Source organism: Chiroxiphia lanceolata, chromosome 25 (assembly GCF_009829145.1).
Source record: "Chiroxiphia lanceolata isolate bChiLan1 chromosome 25, bChiLan1.pri, whole genome shotgun sequence".
NCBI lineage: Eukaryota > Metazoa > Chordata > Aves > Passeriformes > Pipridae > Chiroxiphia > Chiroxiphia lanceolata.
The window spans coordinates 1,233,734-1,244,521 of NC_045661.1; the positions used below are offsets into that span (position 1 = coordinate 1,233,734).

Below are 10,788 nucleotides of genomic sequence, written 5' to 3' on the forward strand. Positions count from 1 at the left end.
TTTTTTTTAAGTTGAAATCTAAATGCTCTCAGCCGTTTCCAGCTAAACACAGGGTGGAAACTAATCCAGCCAGAACAGCATTAAACCCAGCTCTAACTTCTCTTCTTAAAATGAATTTTATTTTCTAATTGTTTGTTTGCTCTGTAACTCCTCAAAGCAGTTTGAAAGCGTGCATTAAGCCTCATGCCCTGTCTTTAAGACTGCAGCCTTGTAACAGGGCCAGAAATTATGGGCACATAACCCGCTTAGAGGTCCTTGAGCTCCACAGGAAATCTCCTATTGGAAGGGCTTAGCAGAGGCAATCAGATTTGGGAGCCCAGGGCCTGTGTCCTACCAGATGAACACACACCAGACAAAGGCCCTGAGCTGGGCACTGGGAGCCTCTGGAAAGGTGGTGACTAAGGATAAATGGAAGATCTGAATTTGGAGAATGGTGCCACCACTTACTCCATCCCTGGCAGAGCAGGGGGACCAGGGGAACCTGCCGGCCCAGGGTGGCTCATCAGCAGCACTTAATGAGCACAGTTACCCCTAATGGCAAATAAATAGCCCTGGCTATGAGTGCTATTCTTGGCAGGCTGGAGGACAGAAGACCTCTTGCTACAACTACTGTCCAGTGACTCAGGACTGGTTGATACCATCCAAGTATTCCTTCTGGATGGGAGAAACCAGCCCTTCTCCCCGTTCCCCTGGTCTGGTTGGATGGTGAGCTCAGCCCAGGCCTCTCCCGTGGGTTTGGGAGAGCCAAAAAAAACATAAATAAAAGTTGAGGGTTTATTTTCGCCGTGGCTTTTCCGGCTGTCTTTGCACAAAGGCATCTCCCGCTGGGATGGTTCCCCTGCTCCCCGGGTTTGTGCTGACGGTGGCTGTGCCCACGCGCTGGGAGCGTGGCTGGCTCACAGCACAGGTGTGTTTAAAGCACTGGGGCTCTGCGTGGACAGGCTGGGGCTGGGCGTTTATCCAGCCTCATCCAGAGGCCTCTAGCTGCAGGATAACCAACCCCCTGCAGCATGCTGGGCTCCGGGTTTCACAGGCCCCCACGGGCTCTTTCATGTGTGTTGCTGACTTAAGGGGAAAAAAAAAAAAAAAAGTCCTTAGACTTTAATCCTTGGGTTTATTTCAAAGCTTACAAAGGCAAATCTGGTTTATAGCAAGAGATTTGCTTGATTTCTTCTGCTCTGTGGATGAATGGAGTGGCAGATGGAGCAGGGAGGGGAGGACTCGGGGAAAACCTTGGCTCTATCTCCCTGCAAGCTTGACCCCACCCTGTGCCTGCTGCACTTGCCTTTGAGCTGCACAGAGCACGAAACGGGGTCAGCACAGAGCCCTGCTTGGCCAGGATCTGTTACATCCACCTCTTCCATGACTTCAAAAGCCATTTTCTTCCTCTGAGCTCTGGCTCGATGGTCACACTTTGCTGCACAGCCACCGGCTCGTCCTGTGGGTGTGACACCCTGTGTGCAGTGTGTGCACCCAGGAGTGACAGGGGTGTGAGTAAAACGAGCTGCAGACTGCAAGCAAAAGGCCTCAAAAAATCCTATTAGACCCTGGAGCCATGGGAAATAATTGGAGTTTGAGAGTTGTGTGAAGAGGCGCTGGAAAGGCTCCCGGCCTGTCTGTGACATCCCCCCTTTTGAGGGGCAGGGGTGGGTGATGCTCTCACTGCCCCTTGCCAAGCGTGGTGCCCACATGGGACAGACCCCGAGGGCTCGGGGAGCCCCACTGATGTGGGATGTGCTGGGGCTGAGCAGCCCCAGGCTCATCCTTATCAGGAGCACCTGATAAGCGACAGGAGCACACTGTGGGAACGCTGCTCCGTGGGCACAGGCAAATCCACACGAGCTCCTTCCCTGCCCCATCTGCTCCAGCTGCACCCACTGCTTGTGGAGATGCCAAATGAGGCCCCAGCCACAGGAGCAGAAAGAGATCTCACTGGGGATCACATCAGAGCTGTGGCTTCAGATCCTCCCCCGGTGCACGCTGAAGGCATCTGGGGCTGGGAGACAATGGCCTGGAACAATCCCGGTCCTCTGCCAGGGAATATTCATTCACAGTCCCGTCCTGGTTTGATACTAACTCTCTCATGGTTGATCAAAGCAAAGGCAAGCAAAGAGCTTGGCCTCCCACTGTTCTTTAGCTCCGGGCCAGTTTCAGCAGGAGCTGGGCCAGTGTTTCTGCTGGGCAGCATGGCTGGGCAGCTGGGCCAGCTGGGCCAGCTCCCAGCATTGTCGTGGCTTTAAGGTGCTCCTTCATCTCCCACAGCATCAGGGCTTGTGCTGCTGCTGCTCTCCCCTCCTGCTGGGCTGGAGGAGGCACCGAGGACGTTCTGCTCCGCGCCTGCCTTGGCTTGTTCTCCCTGCTCCGTGATGGGACACGTCCTCCTGCGTCCCGCTCTTCCTCCAGCCTGGCTTTTGGCTGGAAGGAGGCACCGAGTCCCAGGTGTCTGTCCTCACCCCTCACCCCAAACCCTCCTCAGGCAGTGAGATGAAGGTGGTCATGGCAGTGCTCCCCCTCATCTCCCTCACCTGCCTGGGACAGTGCAGGCGATGGCAAATTCTCCCTGCACTCCTCGGGGATCTCTGGAAAGGGTTTGGCCTTGTCTGGGGGACAAGGATCTGTGAGTGTGTATTGGGGAAGGAAATTTGGTGATGGAAACACTGCTGGGGAGAAAAGACCCCTCTGTAGGGGGTTTTCTCTGGAGTCGAAAGGGCATGGGCTGCTCTGGCATCTGGAGGAGGGTTTTGGAGGGGAGACCTTAGAGCCTCTTTAAAGGGGCTCCAAGAGAGCTGGAGAGGGGCTTGGGACAAGGACCTGGAGTGACAGGACAAGGGGGGATAGCTTCAAAATGACAGAAAATAGGTTTAGATTGGATATTAGGAAAAACTTCTTTACTGTGAGGGTGGTGAGGTACTGGAATGGATTTCCCAGAGAAGCTGTGGCTGCCCCATCCCTGGAAGCATCCAAGGCCAGGACGGGGCTTGGAGCAACCTGGTCTAGTGGAGGGTGTCCCTGCCCACGGCAGAGGGGTTGGAACGAAACGATCTTCAGTGTCCCTTCCAACCCACCCGATGACTCGATGATTCCACTGCTCGGGCGGCTCTGCCGTGGGTGACCGCCAAGGAGCCGCAATCCCGCGACCCCCGGAGCGCACGGGGGCCGTGCCGCGGGTCGAGGGTGGAGTGTGTCCCTGTCCTGTCCCGTTTCTGTCCCTGTCCCGTCCCTGTCCCGTCCTTGTCCCTTGTCCCCCCCCCCCCCGGGTCACCCCGAACCTGCCCCGTAACCGCCCCCGCCCGCGCTGTGACGTCACCGCTCTCGCTCGCTGAGCTCACGCGCTATTAGCATACCGGGATTTGCATACTCCTCGTTTGCATAGCGCCTCAGCCAATGGGGGCGCGCCGCCGCCGCGGCCCCGCCCCTCCCCGGCCGGGCATAAGGCGCGCGCGGCGCCGCCGGCGCAGAACGGGCGGAGCGGAGCCCTCGGAGCGGGAACCCCTCCGATCCCACCGGGAACCCCCGATCCCAGCGCCGGGATGAGCCACCGCCACGGCCCCCGCCGCGGGCCCCGCGCTGACATGGTGCCCGAGATCGCCGCCGCCGTCGGCTTCGTGTCCGGCCTGCTGCGCACGCGGGGCTGCGTCAGCGAGCAGCAGCTCCAGGTCTTCAGCGGGGCGCTGCGGGAGGCGCTCGCAGGTGAGTGCGGCGAGAGAAGCCCGCTCGTGTCCGGGCTCCTCCTGTCCCCCTCGGGGCCAGGCGCCCACTGGTGCTCCCTGCGGTGCTCCCAGAACCGGCTCTCCTTCTCCGGATGCCCCCCCCGTGTAGCTCCCAGGACCTGGGATAGGACCGGGTGTCCTCCGGGTGCCCCCCTGTGTTGCTCCCAGAACCGGTGTCCCTCCCTGGGTGCCCACCTGTGTCCCCTGGGTCGGACACGCATCGGTGCCTTTCCCTGACACCCGTCTGTGCCATCCTTGACGCCGGATATGTCTTCATGCCTTTGCCTGGGTGCCCACCCGTGTCCCCCTGGGACTGGCACCCACCCGTGACCCCAGGGCACCCACCTGTGTCTCTGTGGGGTCCTGCGTGAAACTGCCTCATCCTGGGAGCGAGCAGATCCCTACCTGGCCTCCGAGGGCTTTGTGCTCCCTTTTGGAGCCCTCCTTGCTGAGGGTGGATACAGACGATCCCAAGCCAGTCTGTACCCCCTCCTGTGTCAGCAGAGCCTGGCACTCCCCTCCCCACGGGCACGTCTGGGCTCGGCACGAACTGGTGGTTCAGGGGTCCCCTCCCAGCCCGGCACAGCCGGGTGTTATCGCTCCGAAGGAGGGATGGTTTGTTTGTTGCTGTGCTCAGATAAGAGGTAGCAAAGCGCTCCTGAACTTAGAGAATGACCTGGATGTTGCTCCCGGGCCGCGGTGCTTTGGGGGGGGTGATAGGGTATCTGCCCCGGCAGCCTTGGGGTCCCTGCACTGCCCCCGGGGTTTGTGGAGCCGAGGAGCCGCACCTTGGAACAAGCAGTGACCAAAGAGTGGAGTACTCAGCTCCAGAGGCAGCCTGAGGAGCGCTCCCGAGGAGCCCTGACTCCCTCCAGGAGATGTGGGCCCTCGGGACGACGGCAGAACACAGAGCCCCTCCACGCCTGCTCACCGCTCCTGTCCCTTCCCTTGCAGAGCACTACAAACACCACTGGTTCCCCGAGAAACCCTTCAAAGGCTCCGGGTACCGCTGCATCCGGATCAACCACAAAATGGACCCCATTATCAGCAAGGCCGCGAGCCAGATCGGACTGAGCCTCCCGCAGCTCTACCAGCTCCTGCCCAGCGAGCTCACGCTCTGGGTGGACCCCTACGAGGTGTCCTATCGCATCGGCGAGGACGGCTCCATCTGCGTCTTGTACGAGGCCTCGAAGCCCCCCAGCTCCTACGGGATGCTCACCTGCAAGAACCAGATGATGCTGGGCCGCACCAGTCCTTCCAAAAACTACATCATGACTGTCTCCAGCTAAATACTCCTCTTTGTCCTTACACTGCCAAGACACAGGCTACTGTAATACCTCACCCGAGGATCTATTTTTAAGATGAAGAGCTATTTATATTTTTTAAAAAAATCCAAGAAAATCCAAAATTAAAATATCGGGCGCCGCTCTGAACAGAGGCGGGTCCAGGTGCCTTTTTAAAGCTGTTGCAAGCTTGTGAGTTTTTCTTATGAAGCCGATATCTACCTAATTAGTGTTGGATGGCGATTTTGGGCTGGCTTGCTCACTTGGGCAGCTTGGAATGGAGGATGGGGGAAGAGCCGGCTGGGAAGTGTGGCTGGTGGTGGGAGATGTGTCACCTTCTCCCCATCCTGGTTCCCAGCACTATTGCTGTATCACCAGGTATTGCAATACTGCTGAGAAGGGGGGAAGGAGGTGCTGCCTTCCCTTCACTGCTTCACTCCCCAGCTGGTTTGATCTCTCTGGGGCCTGGATATAGTTCTGGGGGAGCCTTGCCTCGGGCTGGGTGATGCTGGGGACCCTGGGGTCCCTCTCCTTTGCTCTCACACATCTCCTGGACCTGCTCGGTGCGTGCTGCAGCTCTGCTCTGCCCCACTCCCAGCACAGCGAGGGGAGCTTGCCCTGCCTCCAGCCCCTCCACCTTCCCTGTCCACTGCTGGGCTGGAAGGGCCACGCTGGAAGTGGAGCAAGGCAGAGGTGCTGCACTGGGGGTGCAGAGCTGTGCCCAGGATGACTCGTGCAGCTGCTGTGGTGGCACTGGAGGACTGTTTTCCCTGGTGCTCCCAGTCCCTGGCTGTCTCCCACGCTGCACACGGAGCCGGGCGCTCCAGAGCCCGAGACCAGCACGGAACAGCTGGGAATTACAAAGCCTTTCTGCTCTGTGTGGCTCAGACATCAGCCCAGACCTGCTCTCGTGTGGCCTCCCAGTGCTCCCGGGCGTGGGCTTGGCCTCCTGCCTGCACAAGTTGCCCAATCCAGCGCTCCTGACTTGAGTGTCACTTCTCCAGAAGAGCTGAAGCAACTCTCCCTGTGCCGTAGAGGTTGGTGTGAGAACCCCTTTGCTGCCCCATTTTTTAAAATCAGAAGTGTGGGGGCTCTTCCCCCTGTGTGTGGGATGCTCAGATGCTTTGGTGTCCTAACTTTGCATTTAAAGTTGCAGCACTTCCCTCTCCTCCTCTCCTGTCCCTGGGACCTGTCTCCATGACCCTGTGGTAAAGGGCATTGTTTGCTTCTGATCTTGTGGAACATAACTTTTGCACAATTAATGCCTGGTCCTGTGCTCTGCCTGTTCCAGCAAAGCTCCTTTTGCAGCCCAGTGGAACCTGTGTTCAGGGAGACTGCCCAGGTGTTGTTCAGGATTTGGCCTTTAAACTACGAATGGGGTGGGAGCTAAAGGGCTGCCCTAAACTTCACCTGCCTGTTGGGAAGGAGCCTTTACTGGGATATTTGTATGTCCTTGGCCTTTTTACCAACCCACTGGTGCTCCTCTATTGATCCCAGGAGAAGGGATTGGAGCAGAGGGCATTGACATGGTTGGTTGTAGCAAAACTTCCCAGATTTGTCTCTCAGCCTACTTTTAACCTTCCTCTCTCCTGACCTGGCAGCTAACTGGCAAAACCAGAGTTGTTCCTGCCCAGCCTATGATGACTCAAGTTCTCAGACATTTGTGCAATATATTTCCAAATCTTAGGCTCTCTGGGAGAGGAAGGAAGCTCCCATCTGCCACAGTTCTTACCTTGGTCTTTAATATATTAAATAATCCAGCACAGCTCCCCAACTCTGACTACTAACATGGAAAAGTTCAGATTTTTGTAAGCTTCAAATCATCAATTCCAGAACTGGAAAATCAGCCTCGACTCTAAAATGCTTTTTAAATGTCAAGTGGTTGTTTGTCCCTGAGCAGTAAGAGCAGAGTGTGGCCCTGGAGTTGCATCACTTCCCTCTGCGCCACCGAAATCTCTCACGTCAGCAAAGCAGAAGTTGAAACAAAGCACTTGGGGCTTTTCCCATGGTGAACTTGTGCAATAGGTGACCTCACCGAGAGGGGAGCGCTTGGAAACTTCCAAAAAAGCAAATTCCCTTTTCAGGGAAAAGGGATCTCGGTGCTTTTTGGAGTCCTCCCTTGACCTGCTTGTGTGGAAAGCCCACGATGAGACCTGCACCCAGCAGGAGCTCTGCTGGGCTCCTGAGCTGGCTGTGGAGGCTCCTGAAGGCTGGTACTTCCTTGGGTTGCAATTTGTCAGGATCAAAGCAGTCTTAAGATTTACACCCCTCTTTTTAACTCTATTCCCTCCCTCTTCCCAGAAGAGTTTTCCAGGAACAACAGCCCCCACCAAAGGAATACACTATAACTGCTCTTAACGTGCCCCCACCTCCAGAACCAAAATAGCCTCATTCTTCTTGTCCCTGGTGTGGAGCCTAATGTTAAAGGTGTCTGTCTGTAGCTTCGAAACCAACCAAATTTGGGTATAATCCCTTTCTCTTGTAGCTGGTTACACGTAAAAGCTGTGAATTCGTGCTCTGTTGCCTTCTGCCTACAAGCCTGATGTTCACCTGCAGAGCCGAGTGATGTGGTTTGGGACAGTGTATTTGAGGGGTTTTCTGTCTTTTTTTTTTTTTTTTTACCAAGCTGGACTGTTGAACGGGACCTGCTTTTTGTATTTGGTTGAAAATGGTAGAAAGTCTGTAAGGACTTGGAGGAGGGAGTGGGTGGTTACTAATGTACAGTAGTATTTTATATCCAGAGTGTACAGATCCTTTGACAGACGGATGCTTTTGTTACTTTAATAAAAATGTAGCATTATACCAAGGCCTGTGTTCTTCCTGGGAGCTGCCCTGTGCTGGTGGAGAGGGTGAGGGTTGGGATTGCAGCCCAGATCCCACACTGGGAATGCCACGGGCTCGGTTGGAGTGTGGGTGAGTGCGAATATCCGGCTGCGTCACGGAGGAGGTTTAGCAAAAAGCTGCTTAGTCAACGTGCTGACTCCAAACCTTACCCTCTAAACTCCAGGAATTAAGGCTGGGAATTGGTCTGGTGACTAATGCTGGGCTGTGGTGTCCTGCCCTTCTCCTTCCCCATGCTGGGCTCTGCCTTGGGCAGCAGGGGATTAATTCTACACTGGATTGTGGAAATCCGTGTCCTGCCAGGGCAGGAAGGTGTGTGGACCCCAATCCTAGGAACAGCTTCAATGGAGTCTGGGAAAGAAGGGATTAATGGTCTGAGGGAGCCATGGGGCAGTTCCTGGTGAAGCCTCCCTGCCACTACCGCCCTTCCAGGGGTGACTGAGCCAGCAGAGGAGGAAGGGTGAGGGATCACTGGATTGCACTGAGGCATGTGGGGGATGCTCTGGGCCTGTCACGATAAAGGCACCCGGGGCTGAGTCACGGCAGATCCTGTTTTGGCTGTGTTGGGAGGCTGGTGACCTCAGCACAGAGCTGTGACCCTGATCCCCGGGACAGGGACCCCCCTCCGGGAGCAGACCTGGCTAAATCAGCTTGTGCTGCTTCTGATCCAAAGCTCCATTTTTATGGAGCTCAGGAGGGCTTGAGTTGCAGCCTGGCAGTGTCCCTCTGACCCAGCCCAGGCTGCTCCCTGTGCCCTCCTGGAGTGGGGGTGCCAAGGGGGGGCACGGCCCTGGTCCCACCACTCTCCCTGGAGAGGGCAAAGCAGCTCCTCCCCTCCTGCTTGTGTCACAATGTGCCACCTCCCGAGGAAAACAATTTGTGGGCAGATTTGGGTGCCGGGTCAAAGCCGCTCCTGTTTGAGCTCATCCCTTCATTAGTTTGCATAAACACACCCGAATTGCTGCTGCTTGTGAAACAGGGCTGGGGGGGAGGGACGGGCAGCTCGGCTGCTGATTAGCTGGGGAGTCACCCAGGTTCAAAGGCTTGGGGAAGTCAGGTGATGGTGGCCTTCCTCCCTCTGGCTTGCCCAAACCAGCGTGGGCTGCCAGGACATGATCCCGGGCTCCAGGCCCGTTCCCAGGCTGGTGCAGTCCATGCCATGGCCAGCCCGGCGTGCTGTGACCTGTGCCTGGCATTTGGGCCAGCAGGCAGGGCCAAGATCAGCTGAAATTTGGGCTGCCCCCAGCCAAGATAAAAATACAGCTCTTACGCCATGGATCGGAGTGAGGAGTCAGCGCTTGGCACGGCCAGACCCCCCCAGCCATCCCTGACGTAGCTGCTATTTTTATCTCGCTCGTCATTTTTGTTCTGGTAGGATCTGGATACCTCAGGTGCAGGCTGGGTTAGTGTTGTGCATCTGTATCTGCCCCTCAAAGCCCTTTCTAGGCCTTCCGAGACCCTCGAGCACCTCCCGGGATTGACACAGGGAATGTGGAGTCACAGCTGGGGACATGGATGCCCCCAAACTGCTTGGAGCAGCTCCAGAAAAGACTGAAAGTAGCTAAATCCATGCTCCTCCACCTGTTGGAATCTTGGCTCATTTTCTGCTGCTGGGTTTCTGTTGGGATTTTTTTTATCCAGACAGGGCAGGGAGGTGTCCGATCCCAGGAGCCGGGTCAGACCCTGTAATCAGAGCCCCGTGTGTTGCATAAACGAGGGTTTGCCTTTGCTGTGCCCTGGGTGAGAGCTCAGCCCTTTGCCCAGCACACCTGCCTGCACACATGGCCATGTGTTTGGGTGGTTTGTGGGTGTGTGTTTCCCTTCCCCGGGGTCCCTTGAGCAGAAATTGGGGCGTTTCTCAGTTCTGAGTTACCACAAGAGCAACATCAGCATTTAGGATGTGAAAGCGCTCGCTGGGGTTATTTCTGCTCTTCCCAGAGGACCCAAACCTCGTCCCCCACCAGTCCTCTTGTCACCACCCCTGCCTCGAAGCGCTTCCCCCTGCCCACCCCGGAGCAGGGAAGGGAGCCAGGTCCCTTCCAGGCTGCTCAGAAGGGGGGAAGGTGAGAGGGGACGGGGCAGCACCGCAGCTCTGGGTTTTCCCTGGTGCAGCTGGAGGGGGGACAGAAGTGAAACTGGGCGCCCTGAGCCTCCTCCCTGTGCCCACGGGCTCTGCCAGGTGCTTCCTGCCCTCGTTATCTGCCGGCAGGGCATGGGAAGGACGGGCTCTCTCAGCCCTGCCGAGGCCAATCCGGCACTCCCTGGGCGCAGCCACACTCGCTGTATCTGGGCAGACAGAGCCGGCAGCGCCCAGACCCACCCTGGGAACGGGGGGGGAGGAGGTGCAGGCCCGGGGGTGCTCCCTCACCTGCGCTGCCCCAGAGCCTGCATGAGCTACCCAGGATCCACCAGAGCCGTAGCAACTCTGCGAGCACGTGGCCTGGCAACGGGGAGGTGATTTGTGGGGTTTGGAGGGGTTGGTGCTGTGCCAAGCCCGCAGCGTTTGGGCTGGGGCGCTTCCAGCGCACTCTGACATCGCTGCTGCCTGTGCCGGCAGCCTCTGGCACCACCAAACTCCGGCATTCCCAGTGTTTGCTGCCACAGTGGAGACCCCACCCAGCCCTGCACCCCACAGGGTTGAGCCAAGCCCTTCCCCAGCCCCCGGGGCATGGCCAGGCACCGGGTCAGGATCGGTGTTGGCACATGGGCTCCTGGTGGATTCTGTCCCTTGGCTGGGATGTCGGAGCGATTCCCGGCTGGGGACTGCCCTCCCTGTCTGCCCTTCCTCCTGACAGACCTTCCTCTCCCTCCTCTTCCCTGGCCCAGCTCTCTGGCCTCCCTTTGCCCCTGCACAGTGGCCGTGGCCAGACCTGGAGCTCTCCAAGGCCACGACCCGTCTCATCCACCCCCGAGCACCCCAACAGCCTCACACCCCCCCGGGACCCCCAAACCAG

General features: G+C 57.5%; 1 protein-coding gene across 1 annotated transcript; it reads left to right on the forward strand.

Annotated features, from left to right (window-relative positions):
• The first annotated feature begins 3,461 nt into the window (after nucleotides 1-3,461).
• Nucleotides 3,462-7,795, forward strand: BTG2 (BTG anti-proliferation factor 2). Its single transcript, XM_032710731.1, has 2 exons — nucleotides 3,462-3,690; nucleotides 4,665-7,795. Exons 1-2 carry the CDS (start codon nucleotides 3,531-3,533, stop codon nucleotides 4,997-4,999), a joined length of 495 nt encoding a protein of 164 aa, XP_032566622.1. The 5' UTR covers nucleotides 3,462-3,530; the 3' UTR covers nucleotides 5,000-7,795.
• Nucleotides 7,796-10,788: the final 2,993 nt, after the last annotated feature.